Here is a 14,787-nt window from a genome sequence, read left to right on the forward strand (position 1 = left end):
CGAATGGAATTGCATCAGATATCATTCACAGGATTTCTCAACAATATAATTAATGAAAGAAGTAAAATTTCATTTACATGAATCCTCACTGTCATCCTCACTGCTAGACATCTGATTTTTCGCCGTGTGACAGGGTGTTACCCGGATTTGTTATGAGCAAATCCGGGTAACTTATAATATTATCCGTATTTGCTACTGAAGAGACGATAAGGCAAGTGTTTTACGGCATCGGATTTTTAGCAGTGAGGATGACAGTGTTCCATTTAAGTGAAATTTTATTCCTTTCATTAATTGTATTGTGTAGGAATCCTTTGAATGATATCTGATTCGATTCCATACAAATATTTGTAATACAAACGTAATAGAGAAAAGTGTTTTTCGTTCTTATAAAAGTATATGTTTCGGAAATATTTCTCGTATTTGACTGTCATTCTGCTTGGTGGTTCTGATAGCGTAGTTGGTTGATTCGCCAGAACAACCAACAACAGAGCCGGATTCGAATCCCTGCTGGTCACATTTTTTCAATTCAGTTTTTCTTTCATTTTGTATGCATACGTCAAATCCACTTTTCCATAAAAATCCATAATTTATAGTGCAAAATTTCTGTTGAATGAAAAAAAATAATCAAAAAGTTGATAACGTGTTTCCATAATGCTGAACTCTTGTAGTTTCCGATACGAGTTATTATTTGAGTTTAATTTAACCGCCACCAAATTTTCTAGTGGAGTTGAGTGCTCATCTATAATGAGTTCAAAGATTTTATTTGAAGAACATAAAATAGAAGAAATCAAAGCAAATTGTTCAGTGTTACTCGGTAGAATTTCTATGTTTGATGAAAATTTTTTTGAAATATTGGATGAAACTGGCTAATACTTGATTGATTAGAATTGATATCAATGAAATATTAAACAGCGGCCAACAATCAAATCAATTTAATCATTGTGAATTTTTTATTCTACTCGGAAATGAAGAGTTTCGTATCCATGTAAGAAGATGGTAGGTTTTTCTATCTTCTTTTGTGCGAGTTCTGATTGTTGATCCAGTCTGACCTATGTAAAACATTGAATAAGATTCACAGGAAAATTTATAAGTATCCCTCCGGAAAAAACTGTTGGTATTTTAGTAAATCCATTGTGCTAACAATCGTTCAATCCTAAAGTGAAACAAGAAATATAATATTTGCTGACTGTTTGTTTGTCGTAAAAATGTACACAGTAACCCAGGAGAATGGAAAAAATCAAATTCACTCACCGGAAAGGAAAGAAGCTTGAATTTCAGTGTCATCTGCAGTGGATGTCGATTCCAGTCCGTTGAAACCGCACCGGCTGAGGAAAAGTAAACTGATCAGACTGAGGGAACAGACTAGTAACAAAAGACGGGTGAAAAGCCGTGTTCCCAGGAGCCGTATCATAGCCGCCCTGGTTCGCCGTTTTCTGAAACAAAAGAATGATCATCACTATCATGATCACCACCACGAATTACCAGAAACAGAATTACTTCATGAATCTGAAAATGGTCCATTTTATTACTGTTATTATTTTCCCGAAGGTTAAACGAGTCGAGTCCGGTCCCCTAATCCCCGGTTAAGTCTATATCAGTGTTTTCGGGCTCTGTAATACGAAGGAAGGTCTCGAGAAGGAACTTGATATCATAAAAAATGATCTTCAACGGAATGACTACTCCAAAGCGATGGTAGAAAAGACTTCGGCTAGAAGACAGCAGGGGCCTCGCAAGAAAGAGAAGCCGTCACAACCAGTGCTTGCACTTCCCTACATCAGAGGATTATCGGAGAGGATAAGAAGAATTGGTTCCAAGTACAACATCAGAACCTGCTTCAGATCCGGTAACAATATCCGTAGCAGCCTCACGAAAACCAGGCCACCAAACGCGGACTGCGATTCCAAGAATTGCATTTACCGAATACCCTGTGAGTGAGGAAAATCCTATATTGGTGAAACTAAGAGGCCATTGAATGTTCGCATTGCCGAGCACAAGAAACACACCCAGCAAGAAACACACCCAGCAACGGTCATCTCCCACTGAACCAGTGAAGCGGAAAAATGGAAAGTGGGGATAAATGAAAGTACTCGAACGACCCATAAATAGTCATCTCTCGGAGGAATCAGTCCAGTCATCACCCGAAGACGATTGTAGATACTAACAATCGAAAGGTCGTGAACTAACGTGACTTGGAATCTCTCCACTTATTATTTTTATTTTCTTTTTTCATTTCTTCATTATTATTCATTCAATTGTTCTATTTTTACTTGTATTTTATTTCACTATTATTTCATTTCAGGTTTATTTTGGTTGATATAATTGTTATTTTCAGCTATTCATTTTTAATTCTTCTTTTTTAGTTGTTTCAGGGATTTCAAATCATTTTATATAGTAGACAATGGAAGTCCGAACTAGTGAAATTCATCATGAAACATTGTCAATCACCTTCAAACAAACATTATCGACTATATGTAGCAAGGCGGTAGTGCAACTACATCCTCTTCTATATCCAGATTGTGTCGGCGGTAAAATCGATTTTTCATTCAGGTAATTCGTCAGCTGATGATCAACAATTTTTGACACCGTGGGTAAAATGCTTATTGCACGAAGGTCCTTTATAAGTAACTTTCCACAAAACCTTTTATAATATCCTTGAATTTCGTTTTTATATGAGCGCACGCCTATGGTAAAAGAACAAACTCGGCTCCACACTTCGTTTCAAGGTCACCGAGAACTTTGTGAATTCATGACTGAAAGTAGTGGGAGTGGACTTACTGGTTGATTTTTACTATGGTAATATCCCTGCAAACAATTCACGATTCAAAGTTTGAATTACTTGAGCTTTCCCTCCACTAACCAGATTTGACTCCGCCCGACTCCGATGTCTTTCGTCAATCGATAAAAAAAGATCGAAGGTTGTGAGTGAGATAAAACGCTTTTGAAGGTCAGAAGCGTTGAAAGTTCGCTGTAATAAATGTTTCCATTGCAGAGAAGAGAATGTTAAATGATCAAATTTTGATCGCTTCTCAGTAGACTGAAAAGATGGAGTTTATTTCAGTGATGAAATACGATAATTTCAACGTAGACAGTGAGATATACTCCATTGGCCTTCCGGCGCCCAACGTGGGACCAAAGATTGTACAAATATGTGAAGCAAGATTCATTTCAGCTCAAAACAAAAATACTTTTCTCCACAATATATCACCTGTGAAAGCCAACAGAACGAATAACCATTGTAGTTTGCTAGAGCCCAAAGCGTAACACCCTTGGAAGCGATTCTCGGACATAAGCTCGATCAGAGACAATTCCTCATCCCGGCGTATTAATCATGACATATTAATTGTCATCTCGTACGGCTAAATGTCGTTCTCGAACCATAATTCGATAATGAATAATAGAGCGCGACCGCGTCATGACGGTGCATCAAATATTCATAATTTAATTCCGCATGCAGAGTCGGTTGTGCACGTCGAGCCAAACGTTCGACGTTGAGGCGACAGTAAAACGGCCATCGTTCACTGAAATTAATTCACTTCATTAGGAATAATTAACCTCTGATTAACGGTAAGTGTGGGTGACAATGAGCTCGAGTAGATGTAGTGGCAGAAGTGAAAGGTCACACTTTTTGAGAAAACAACGGATAATTTACGTGAAACTAGTCCAGCATTAACGTTTACTTCGTATATCAGAGCTTCAACACTATTCAAATCATCTGGAAAAACAATTCATTCAGGTAAGTCTCAACTCACCTACACTGTATGTTGATGGACTGACACCTATCAAAAAACAACTACTCCCCTGGCTAACACCACGAAGAGCGTTGTATTATATTCAACGTGTGAGCACTTCCCGTTGAAGTATCTATAGAAGAGAAACAGATCTACAACCTTTCTTCGATGTTCCAGACTATAAAGGTTGCAAGTGACGTTTACGTCTCCAATCAGGAGGATGGCTCTTTCTGGATGGAATCCAGCAACTAAATGGTATTTTGAGTCTGCAGCTAGATATGGAATCATATTTTGGGGAAGCAAGAGTTAAATAAATAGAATTCATAAAAGAGCAATCAGAATGATGAGTAATTTGAAGTATAATCAATCGTGTAGATATGTCTTCAAGAATAATGGGATAATGACGATATATATGCTCTTTATATTTATGAATGCTTAATGTATTAAAAAATAGGTATCCATTCTTTAACAATAGTAATCAACATTCCTATGGAACAAGAGAATATGATTTCATGCTTCCTTTACATAGGTTAACCATAACAGAAAAAACACCTCATTACAGGTCAATGAAGCTGTACAATAAATTGCCTAATCGAATCAAAGATTTGAGGAGCATAAAGAAATCTAAGAAAGAAATAAAAAAATATTTAATAGATTTAGAACCATATAGTTTTAGTGACTATTTAGACCAGGGGTCTCCAAACTCTGAAGCTTTTGGGCGATAATGATTTTTTCAGTTTGTTCCAAGGGCCAATTTCTGCCCTCAACTATATTTCTAGACTAGGATAGTCGCAAAGTGCGTGACCTAAGCAAACTTGTGCTTTTTTGCATTCCAATTATTATTGTGTATTGTGACACTTAACGACATCTAGTGGCGAGTAGTGGTACTATGTACTATCTTTTTCAGCTACCCGCTAGCTGGAACTTTCAGTATTTTGTGATTGAGTCCAGTAATAAGGAGCTATGTTTAATCTATAATGAAACCATAGCTGTTCTCAAAGACTATAACATTAAACGACACTATGAATCGAAACATCTTCAAAGTTACTCCAAGTATACAGGAAGTTTGCGGAAGGAAAAATTTGAAGCTTTGAAACGCGGACTTAAATCGCAGCAATCTTTGATTACCAGAGCGAATACTGAACAAGAGTCTGCAACTCGCGCCAGCTTTCGTGTGGCTCTTGAAATCGGAAAACGTGGCAAACCATTCACCGATGGAGAAATGATAAAAAAATGCTTGATTGCAGTAGCCAAAGAAATATTCCCCGAAAAGGTAAATTTATTTAAAAGTGTCAGTTTGTCAGCAAACACCGTGGCTCGGAGGGTGCAAGACATCGCAGAAAATATATCATCTCAACTGTCTAACAAAAATGGACATCATGAGTGGTTGTCTCTAGCATTGGATAAGTCAACGGATGTGTCAGATACTGCTCAGGTGTTGATTTTTATTCACGGAGTAGATGAAAGCTATGAAGTGTATGAAGAACTTCTTGATATTCATAGTATTCACGGCACGACAACTGGGGCATATATTTTAATGGGAGTTGGAAATGCCATTAATAAAAAGAACCTTCGATGGAGAAATTTGAAATCTATAACAACTGATGGAGGCAAAAATATGTATGGTCAAAATAAAGGAGTGGTTGCACTTGTGTCAAAGGCTGTAGAAAATGATTGTGGTTCAAAACCATTAGTCTCACATTGTATCATTCATCAACAGTCCTTGTGCGGAAAATGTTTGGATATGTATGAAGTTCTAAAACCAGTCATATCAGCTGTTAACTTCATCAGATCCACTGGCGCTTTTTTGAACTTCGAGCAGAGATCAAATTTTTCTTAAATGAGAAGCAGCCCCCTTTTGCCGATTTAGGAAATAGTGAATGGATGTGGAAGTTAGCCTTCTATTTCGATTTGACAAATCATATGAACGAACTGAATTTGAGATTGCAAGAAGAAAATCAGCTTCTCCCTGATTTATACACCAATATCAAATCCTTGAGGCAGAAAATAATACTATTTCAATCGCAATTACGTAAAAAATGTTTCACACATTTTGAAACATGTGAAATATTCAGCCACACTACAGAGACTGAATTTCCCGTCAATTTTGCAATCGAAACTTTGAGTGCTTTGGAGATGAATTTTGATACTCGTTTTTCAGATTTTGATGTCATTGCGAATGAAATTGAGCTTTTTCAAAATCCTTTTGATTCTGACATTGAAACCTCGGCTCCGGAAGTCCAAATGGAAATCATCGATTTACGTTGCAGTGATATGCTTACGAACAAATATCAAAATTCATCTTTGTTGGAATTTTATAAGAGTCTTACACTGGAACAATTTGATAATTTGCATAAACTTGCTCGTGGGTTGTTTTCTGTTTTTGGTACTACTTACTCGTGTGAGAAAACGTTTTCCAAGATGAAGTACACAAAGAATGTTTACAGATCTCAATTAACCGGTGAGTATCTTAAATGTCTTTTGATAATTGGTACAAGTAAAATTGATCCACAACTACAAAGTATTGTCGGTGGAAAATCACAATTACATAAATCTCATCAGTGTTTTTGTTTTACTGTGATTCATTTCAATTTTTTGTTAGTTATTGATATGCTTAAACTTAGATACTTAAGTTAAGTTTTCTTTGTCATCATTTCTGTCGTTAAGTTTTACATTGCAAGTAAATAAAACCGAGTAATTATCATTCTGTGTTTTCTTCTTCAACTTATCACAGCAATAGTAACAACAATTAGGTAATCATTGGCTGTCGCGGGCCGGATTAATGGCACTGGCGGGCCGGATTTGGCCCGCGGGCCGTAGTTTGGAGACCCTTGCCGTACAGGGTACATAGATGTACATAGATCGAGATGCAACTCCAGGATTATACATACAGGTCTAAATGGCTACCTGTGAAGACAGCAGAGTAGATGGATGTAGAGTTAGTTCTCTAGCTATGAGAAAAAACTTTCCTAACAACAATTAGGTAATCATTGGCCGGATTTGGCCCGCGGGCCGTAGTTTAGAGACCGGTGATTTAGACCAAACCGAATTATAAAAATGTATATATTTATGAGTATATGTAGTCTTTTTTTTTTGTTGACATTATTTAATTCTATGTTGTCTGTGTACAAGCTGTAATAGTCGACATATTTTTGAAATAAAGATTATTGTTATTATTAAATCAAATCTCGCTGGTACCCATTGATAAACAAACACCACATTCGAGAACAACTTCTCTTGTACTCCCTGAACTGCTCTTTAATTGAATACCTATCGCCACTTCTGAACCTGAGAGACTTCCTGTGACCGGAATAAATCTTTTTTAACCAATCTCCACCGATCTAATATCGACTTCATCAAAAGTTAGAGAGTTTCGAAAAGTCGTAGAGATATACCCTCGAGCATCCAGATCGCGTATATGACAAATTGTTTTGCGGGAAAACCGTTGTTTTCCCCACAAAATGACTTTCGTAATATCGGGAAGTTCAGAAGTGGATATAAGTTGTTCTTCACAAAAAAAGTCTGCCTTATTGGCTGGGAATGGAGGCATTTTCGATATTGGTATGTTTGTCTGACGATGTAATCAGTCGTGGAAAATGAGCAGGGATAAATTTATTGAATTTACTCAATCTACAATTTCTGGCAGGAAGGAATCAATCGCTTTCGTGAGTCTGATATTGATAGGGAGTGTTGAAAAATGTGTATTTCCATTTAGAAATCAGTTAATATCAACGTCGAATGAGCGCAATATGGTTTATATTAATCGAATAAGATATCTGATTACGTTTCTGATTGATTCAGCCGTTAATTGATGAAGATCCATAGTAATTTCATAAACTACACCTACGATTTGATCTCCTTAAGTAGCTTTCGTATTCATACTCTACATCGTGAGATGTAGGTTTTGAAAAATAATAATAATAATAATAATAATAATAATAATTTATTTATTTCCACAAATCAGTTTGCACATCAGCATTGTGATAATGCAAATAAAAAAGCGAAAAACGACATATGAAATGACTAGAATAATTAAATATCTCTGGATGTGTATAGGACATCCACGTCACAAACAATTACTAAAAATAATATGAAGTATAAATATAAAATATAGTAGTTCCTAATCCTACGTTTGTATTAATAAAAAAGGTATATTTGTTTGAAGGTGATTGACAATGTTTCATGATGAATTTCACTAGTTCGGACTTCCATTGTCTACTATATGTATAAAATGATATGAAATCCCTGAAAAAGAAGAATTAAAAATGAATGGCTGAAAATAACAATTATATTAAGCAAAATAAACCTGAAATGAAATAATAGTGAAATGAAATACAAGTAAAATAGAACAATTGAACAAAAATAAATTGTTCGATCTTCAACCGGTTTGATGATACCACCTTATATTATTAATGTGATATAATGAAAATAGGAAAATGATAATTTTCAATCAGATGATATTCATATATAAAATAACTTCAGAACATACTTAAAACTAGGTGACACTGACCTCAATAATCTTCACAAGGTAGTGGTGACATTCAATTGGATATAATGTTTTTCGTTCATCTGAATGGAAACTCAGACGAAAATATAGAATCAGGAATGATCAAAATGAACTGGACTCGTCAACATATGGGCTCAAAACCAAATGGTCTCAGCAACTGAGCATCTCAGCGATTGAGGAGTGTTCAGCAAAACGATGATCCATCAAAATCTGCTGCCTTTCGCATTGAAAAAAAATGGAAACTTGGAAACCAGGAAGCTCCAAAAGTACATCCCAAAACAAAGACCCTGTGAAATAGGTACATTTTACTACCCATTTCATGTTTATTATTTTGCATGAACGGAAGTAATTTGAAATTGTCATTCCGATATAGAACGGTTTTTTTCAAAACAGTTTTTTTTTTACATACCTCCTGACTCTAGAGGGATTTCAAACCACGATACGTCTTCAAATAAATAAACGAATGGAATATTGCCTGTACTTGATAGACATATCATCAAACACCAAAAATAGAGCAGATTATAATGAGGTCTGATCCTCTCAACAGATACTGCACGACTTTTCATTTTTCCACAATCTCATAAAAATGGCAATCTTCAAAACTGTTTTTGTTGAACAAAAAACTAACTTGAACTCTAAAACCTTCGGCTTCAGTTGAAACTTCAATACATGTCAGAATGAGTCCAGAATAAGTACAAGGTTATAAACAATTAAAGGTCGCACCATGAACATTGGATGAACGGGATTGGATGATTTCATACTGACGCAAGAGCAGAGGACGGTATAGAAATGTTAACTAAATTAGGTCAACCTTGAAGGTAAATAACATGTGACTCAAATGTAAGCAATGAACACCACTCCGGAAAGATTACATGAGATTCAGTAAGATCATGAACATCAAATGTTATGATTATCACAATAATACAAAGAAATAAACAATTATATACATGGTATAATACATCAGGTGGGTGAGATAGTATAGCACTAAACAAATTCATCAAATGAAGGTAATTACGATTGAATTATAAAACTATTTCTTTTCATTACAGAAAATGGTTTAGACTCTGCATATGAGATACAGAAAGCTAAATTTATGTGTACTTCCAGGTGACAGCAGGTAAGCTCTAGAATATCATTCAATTGAAGAATTGATAAATGAATTTTGATCTTATTTTAGATTATCACAACACTGTACTACTAGGAAGTAGATTCATCAAGGGAAACATAGTGACACTATATCAATTCACAAATAAAGCTATAAATTTTATTTTGTTGAACTTTATCTCATGGTATTGAATAGTTCACATATCAAGAAAACAAAACAAATAGCATTTCATTTTTATGTTATTTTAGATTTAAATTCTACATCACTTAACCCCGCTTTCCATTTTCCGCTTCACTGGTTCCATGGGAGATGACCGTTTGGCGGGAGTTGGCCATTTTTCGCTTGATAATGGGTTTCCATATGTTGCGTATTTCTACGCTGGCTTGGATGAATACGTTGTTGGACAACATGTAAGAGGCTTCCTTGAATTTTCTCCTACACCAATGTTCCTCTCTGTGCAAGATCTCCATATTATGAAGGTGTCGTCAACATATCTCAACCAGACTCGAGGTTTCTTGAGGGCTTCTTCAATGGCCAGATTTTCAAACCACTCCATATATATGTTGGCCATGACTGGTGAAAGTGGCGATCCCATTGGCAGTCCCTCATCTTGTGTAAAGAATTCGTCCTTCAGTTGGAAATAACAGTTTCGTACACAGAATCCTAATAATTTCTCTATAGGTAGATTCGTTCTCTCTTTCAGGTTCCCGTCTTCGGATAGCTTTCTCTGTATGATTTGGAGTGCTTCTTCGACCGGAATGTTGGTGTAAAGGCTTTCCACGTCGAAACTAATTAGTTGATCTTCCTGTGTGACCTCAAGTTCGACAAAATGCCTTGAATTCTTCACAAAAGACGATGTTATTTCTTGTAATGGTTGTATTAAGGGAAGTACAAATCTAGACAAGTTTTGAATAGCCGAATCTCTGGAGCTGATGATCGGTCTAAGTGGAACGTCCTTCTTGTGGATTTTGGGCAGTCCATACAAGTGAGGGGGCTTACTGTGGTGAGGTGTTAGCGATTATCTTTCCTTGTCCGAAAAATAAATTGATGTTTTTTCAAAATCTGATACAACTTCCTTTCGATTGATGCAGTAGGGTCCCATACGATCTTTGTGTATCATCCCTCTTGAAGAACCTCTTCGATCTTCTGTTCGTAGAGAACGGTATCCATTACCACAGTAGCGTTTTCTTTATCTGCAGGTAGGATCTTGATGATGTTGTCTCTACGTAGGCCGTTCAGAACTCTACGTTCTTCATTGCTGATGATGTTGGAACTGGTTCTCGATCCAGCTGATCTCTAATTTTCCATCTGTACTCTTCTGCCTCGGTCTGGTCAATAAGGGAACTGGTGGATTTGACTGCAGTAATTATCTCCAAAGTGGGTACAGATGTTGGCGTAATGGCGAAATTCAGGCTTTTCCTCAACAAGGATTCCTCTATTCCCGTGAGCGGGCGGGAACTCATGTTGATGACGTTGGCAACTTCATAGTTGTCCTGTTTCATTGCTGGCTTCATTTTGTAAGTTGGAAGCAATTTTCAAGAATTGTGAGTAATGGTCAGACAAATTTAGGTCTACTACTGATTACTTTTCTGCTACAAAAATATCATTTAGTGTAACAAAAAGTGATACTATACCTCCAATATAACTTTTTATCCAACGTATATTCATCAATAAAAGTTATCAGTTTTACTTCAAATATATCATTTCATAAATTGTGAATGAAAATAAGTTAACAAGAAAATGTTTCCTCAACTGTACCAGCCTAAGCATCTTACAAACTGAAAATCAACTAGAAATTGTGATCATTTTATTCAAGTTTTTCATTGATACTTGTGTACATTCATCGAAATTCTGAAAACGTTTTTCTGTAAGTACAAAACACAAGCACTACAGGAAAAACTTTCTTTCTCAGGAAGTTTATATCAAATAAACGCAGGTCTCCAAATGGAAAAGTTCTTAAACACTGAAGTTCGAAATGTACTGTGGCTGCTCATCGTTTTGAGATTCAACTCTGTACACCTCGAATGTCACTGTTTAAGAACTCTTCCATTTGGAGAACTGCCTTTATGTGGAATGAACGGCCAGAGAATGTTTTTCCGAATGGATTTAATCTTCAGCGATTCAAATCCAATATGAATAGCTACTTGACTAGTTTCATACTTTTCCACAACGCAGAAAATTAACTTTCTCCTAGAAACGTCCACTTAGGTACATAAGCAAAAATCAACCCAGGGATTAGATTCTTTTATTGCGCATTATGAATCCCTTTTATGCACTTTTCCTTCAACCGTTCGTAATTTTCAATTTCAGACGTCGTTAAATCTCCACACCAACATTTCCTCGGGTGATTGTGATCGAGTCGGCGAAGTTTTTAGGGTTGTTGCAAAACTCTCGCAAAGTTGGCAGTATTGGAACTTTTGTTGCGTTTGTCCGGATCTGGAAATCCCGATCGGATTCGAGAAAAGAACAATGTAACAATTAATTTGTTTCCCAAGTCTGGGAATTGGGACTCGTGTAATGGAAGTTATCGAAATTGATATCTCGAACAATGCACGTTTCCACTATTTCTTTTTCCAACTTCGCCCTATTTCACGATTTTTAAAAAATGGCTCTGGTGTAATAGTCCACTGAAAAGTTACACTTAGGGTTGCGATTTTCAGCGGATGCAATTTAATTCTTCTGATGTGTAGGGAAGTTAATATAAGCTCAACTTTTCACCAAATATTGTGGAAAACAAATCATTACTACAGTGGAAAACGGAAACGAACAAATGTTTTTCCAAATCTCGAAAATTTCAAGTTAAGAAAATACACCTAGCTACTACACGACGTTTCGATTGTTAGTTTCCCGTCTTCGGGTGATACTTCTGGACACACTTCGGTAGTGGAACTACGTTAGCGAAATACAAAATTGTCAATCAGCTCAAAGATCTTGGTCTCAACTTGTGGAATTCTTGAAAACATATAATATTTTGCTGGATACTCAGTCTGGACTCAGAAAAGAACACAGCTGCGCGACAGCCCTTCTGAATGTCACAAATCGTATCTTTCAGGCAACCGACTCAGGAATGTCAACTATTCTAGTTTTCTTAAGACTATTCGAAAGCTTTCGATACCCTAAATCGATACTCTCAATTATGTTTTTTGACAGCTGTCTAAGTTATTGAAAGCAACGAGTTGTACTCAATACTAGAGTTTCTCTAACAAGTGAACTGATTTGTGGGATTCCACAGCGATCCATTTCGGGGCCAATTTTCACAACGTTAACGAAGACCTCGATAGAATTTTCAAAATATCCAACGATCCTTCTCTCTCATTGAATCCAAACAAATCTAAGGCAATGCTGTTCGTGAGGCGAACAATGCATCAAAAAAAATACTTGTGTTACCATCAATAACATTCCTGTACAGATTTGTGATGTGGTGGAGAATCTTGGGCTCTGGAAAGTTTCCTCCTTACGATTCAAAGAGAATGCATTCATAAAAGTATATGAAAACTGAAAATTCTGTTTGGATCTCGTGCAACTTTGAATTTGAATCTTAAAAAATACTTTGCAAGTCTCTAATTCTTTCTTCCTCTACTTATTGCGATACGATCTATTGTTGTTGTCTTAAGGCAACATTTACGCTAAAAATCCAAAACTCTTGTCTCCGCTTCATCTACGGCAGGAGTCTCCAAACTACGGCCCGCGGGTCAAATCCGGCCCGCCAGTGTCATCAATCTGGCCCGCGACAGCCAATGATTACCTAATTGTTGTTACTATTGCTGTGATAAGTTGAAGAAGAAAACACAGAATGATAATTACAGTCCTCCTGTGATGTAATGGGCCGAAAGATTTTCAAATCATCTGCAAAGAGTAAGAAATTGCTAGAGAGAGTATTTCCCTTGTCTTTAATGAAGAGTAAGAATAAAAGAGGTGCTAAATTCCTTCCTTGAGGGGCACCACTGGTTGCAATAAATTGGAACGACTTGTGACCCCTATAATCTACGAATAGGATACGTTTCGTTAAGTATGAGCGGAAAAGGTTTAAAAGTTGGTAGTCGAATCCATATTGGTGAAGTTTATTGATAAGAATGTTATGATCCAACTTGTCAAACGCCTTCGAGAAATCTGTGTAGACGCAGTATCTACTTGTAGGTTATTATTAAGTGCATTACTTACTGATCGTGTGAAGCACATTAAGTTAGTTATTGTTGATATTTTGCTAAAGAAACCATGTTGATTGTTTGAAATTAAATTCTCAACATCAGGAAAGATTCTGTTGTACAAGCACATCTCAAAAGCCTTTGCAAAGTTTGATAACAAGGTTATAGGTCGGTGGTTTTGGATATTGTTTATTGCACCAGCTTTGAAAATTGAGCAAATTTTTGATATTTTCCAATTGTTAGGAAAGCATCCTGTGCTCAGTGCTAGATTGAAGATTGACTGTAATGGTATGGCTAGGAGGTGTGCACAATCTTTAACGAAAAAGCTAGGTATGTTATCATCCCTGCTTGTGAGTTTTGGTTTTAGTTTGATGAGAAAATAACAGATTTCAATTAGTGAAAAATATTTTAAAGAAATGATAGAATTGTTTGAGGTAACATTCGTGTGTTCATATGATTGTAGAATATGCACTTTCAAAAAATTGTGCGAATGCATTAACGATTTCGGAGGCATCGTTGTATTCAACATCGTCCCAGAATAGAATACTAGGAATTCTTGATGTACCTTTCTTATTTTTTTTTGTTTTGTTTTGAACGATCGATGAAGAGATTGGAATTCTTCTTTGAGAATACCTGAGTCTGTAGTTTTCAGTTTTCTAAAAATTTATTTTTTTTTTTAATATCGTTGATTATTTCATTATTGAACCAGGGAGGATATTTTCTAATGAAGTTGTGACTAACAGAAACACACTGACTAATAATTGGGGTTAATAATGAATGGAATAATTCTGTAGCTGAGTTCTGTACAATGGTCGATGGGCGACCAGTCAACATTTTGCATTAGAGTATATAAAAGTGGAAAATTGGCTTTACGAAAGTTATACCTGCTTTCTGATGAGTTATATGGTATTGCTTGTTCTGGTGATGAGAATTCAAAAATTATGTACAGTGCTGGGTGACAGCCATCTTCGGTTAGAAGGGGTAGTTCATCGTGGGATATAGAGCATTGAAAATTAGATAAGACAAGGTCAAGTAAACGATTTGAAATATTGAGCAGAGAATTGAATTGGTTTAGATCATAAAAACTATTGAATTGATGGAGATTGTCCAAGTTGTGATTCCCATTTATGAGATTTTCGTTTGAATAGTTTGGTATATTGAAATCACCTGTAATTTGAATTTTGTTATCGTATGAACATTCAAGTGACTCTAGAGTTTCGAATAATTTCAGGATATGAGCTTCGCTAGTACTTGGAGGTATGTAAATCACAAACATGAAAAAAAAATTGTGCTTGAATACAA

General features: G+C 36.1%; 1 protein-coding gene across 6 annotated transcripts in view; it reads right to left on the reverse strand.

The window, feature by feature from the left end:
• Csgalnact (Chondroitin sulfate N-acetylgalactosaminyltransferase) overlaps positions 1–14,787 on the reverse strand; it is a 337,563-nt gene that overhangs the window by 163,823 nt on the left and 158,953 nt on the right. For 5 of the 6 annotated variants that reach the window (XM_074177577.1, XM_074177576.1, XM_074177575.1 and 2 more), the window contains one exon: positions 1,252–1,433. In XM_074177577.1, coding sequence (XP_074033678.1) covers positions 1,252–1,433 — 182 coding nt within the window. Of the gene's footprint in view, positions 1–1,251; positions 1,434–14,787 lie in introns of those variants that run through there. The other variant, XM_074177580.1, reaches the window with a different exon arrangement.

Source organism: Leptinotarsa decemlineata, unplaced genomic scaffold, assembly GCF_025532065.1.
Source record: "Leptinotarsa decemlineata unplaced genomic scaffold, Ldec_3_MD MMD2_tig00002974_RagTag_RagTag, whole genome shotgun sequence".
Taxonomy (NCBI): Eukaryota; Metazoa; Arthropoda; class Insecta; order Coleoptera; family Chrysomelidae; genus Leptinotarsa; species Leptinotarsa decemlineata.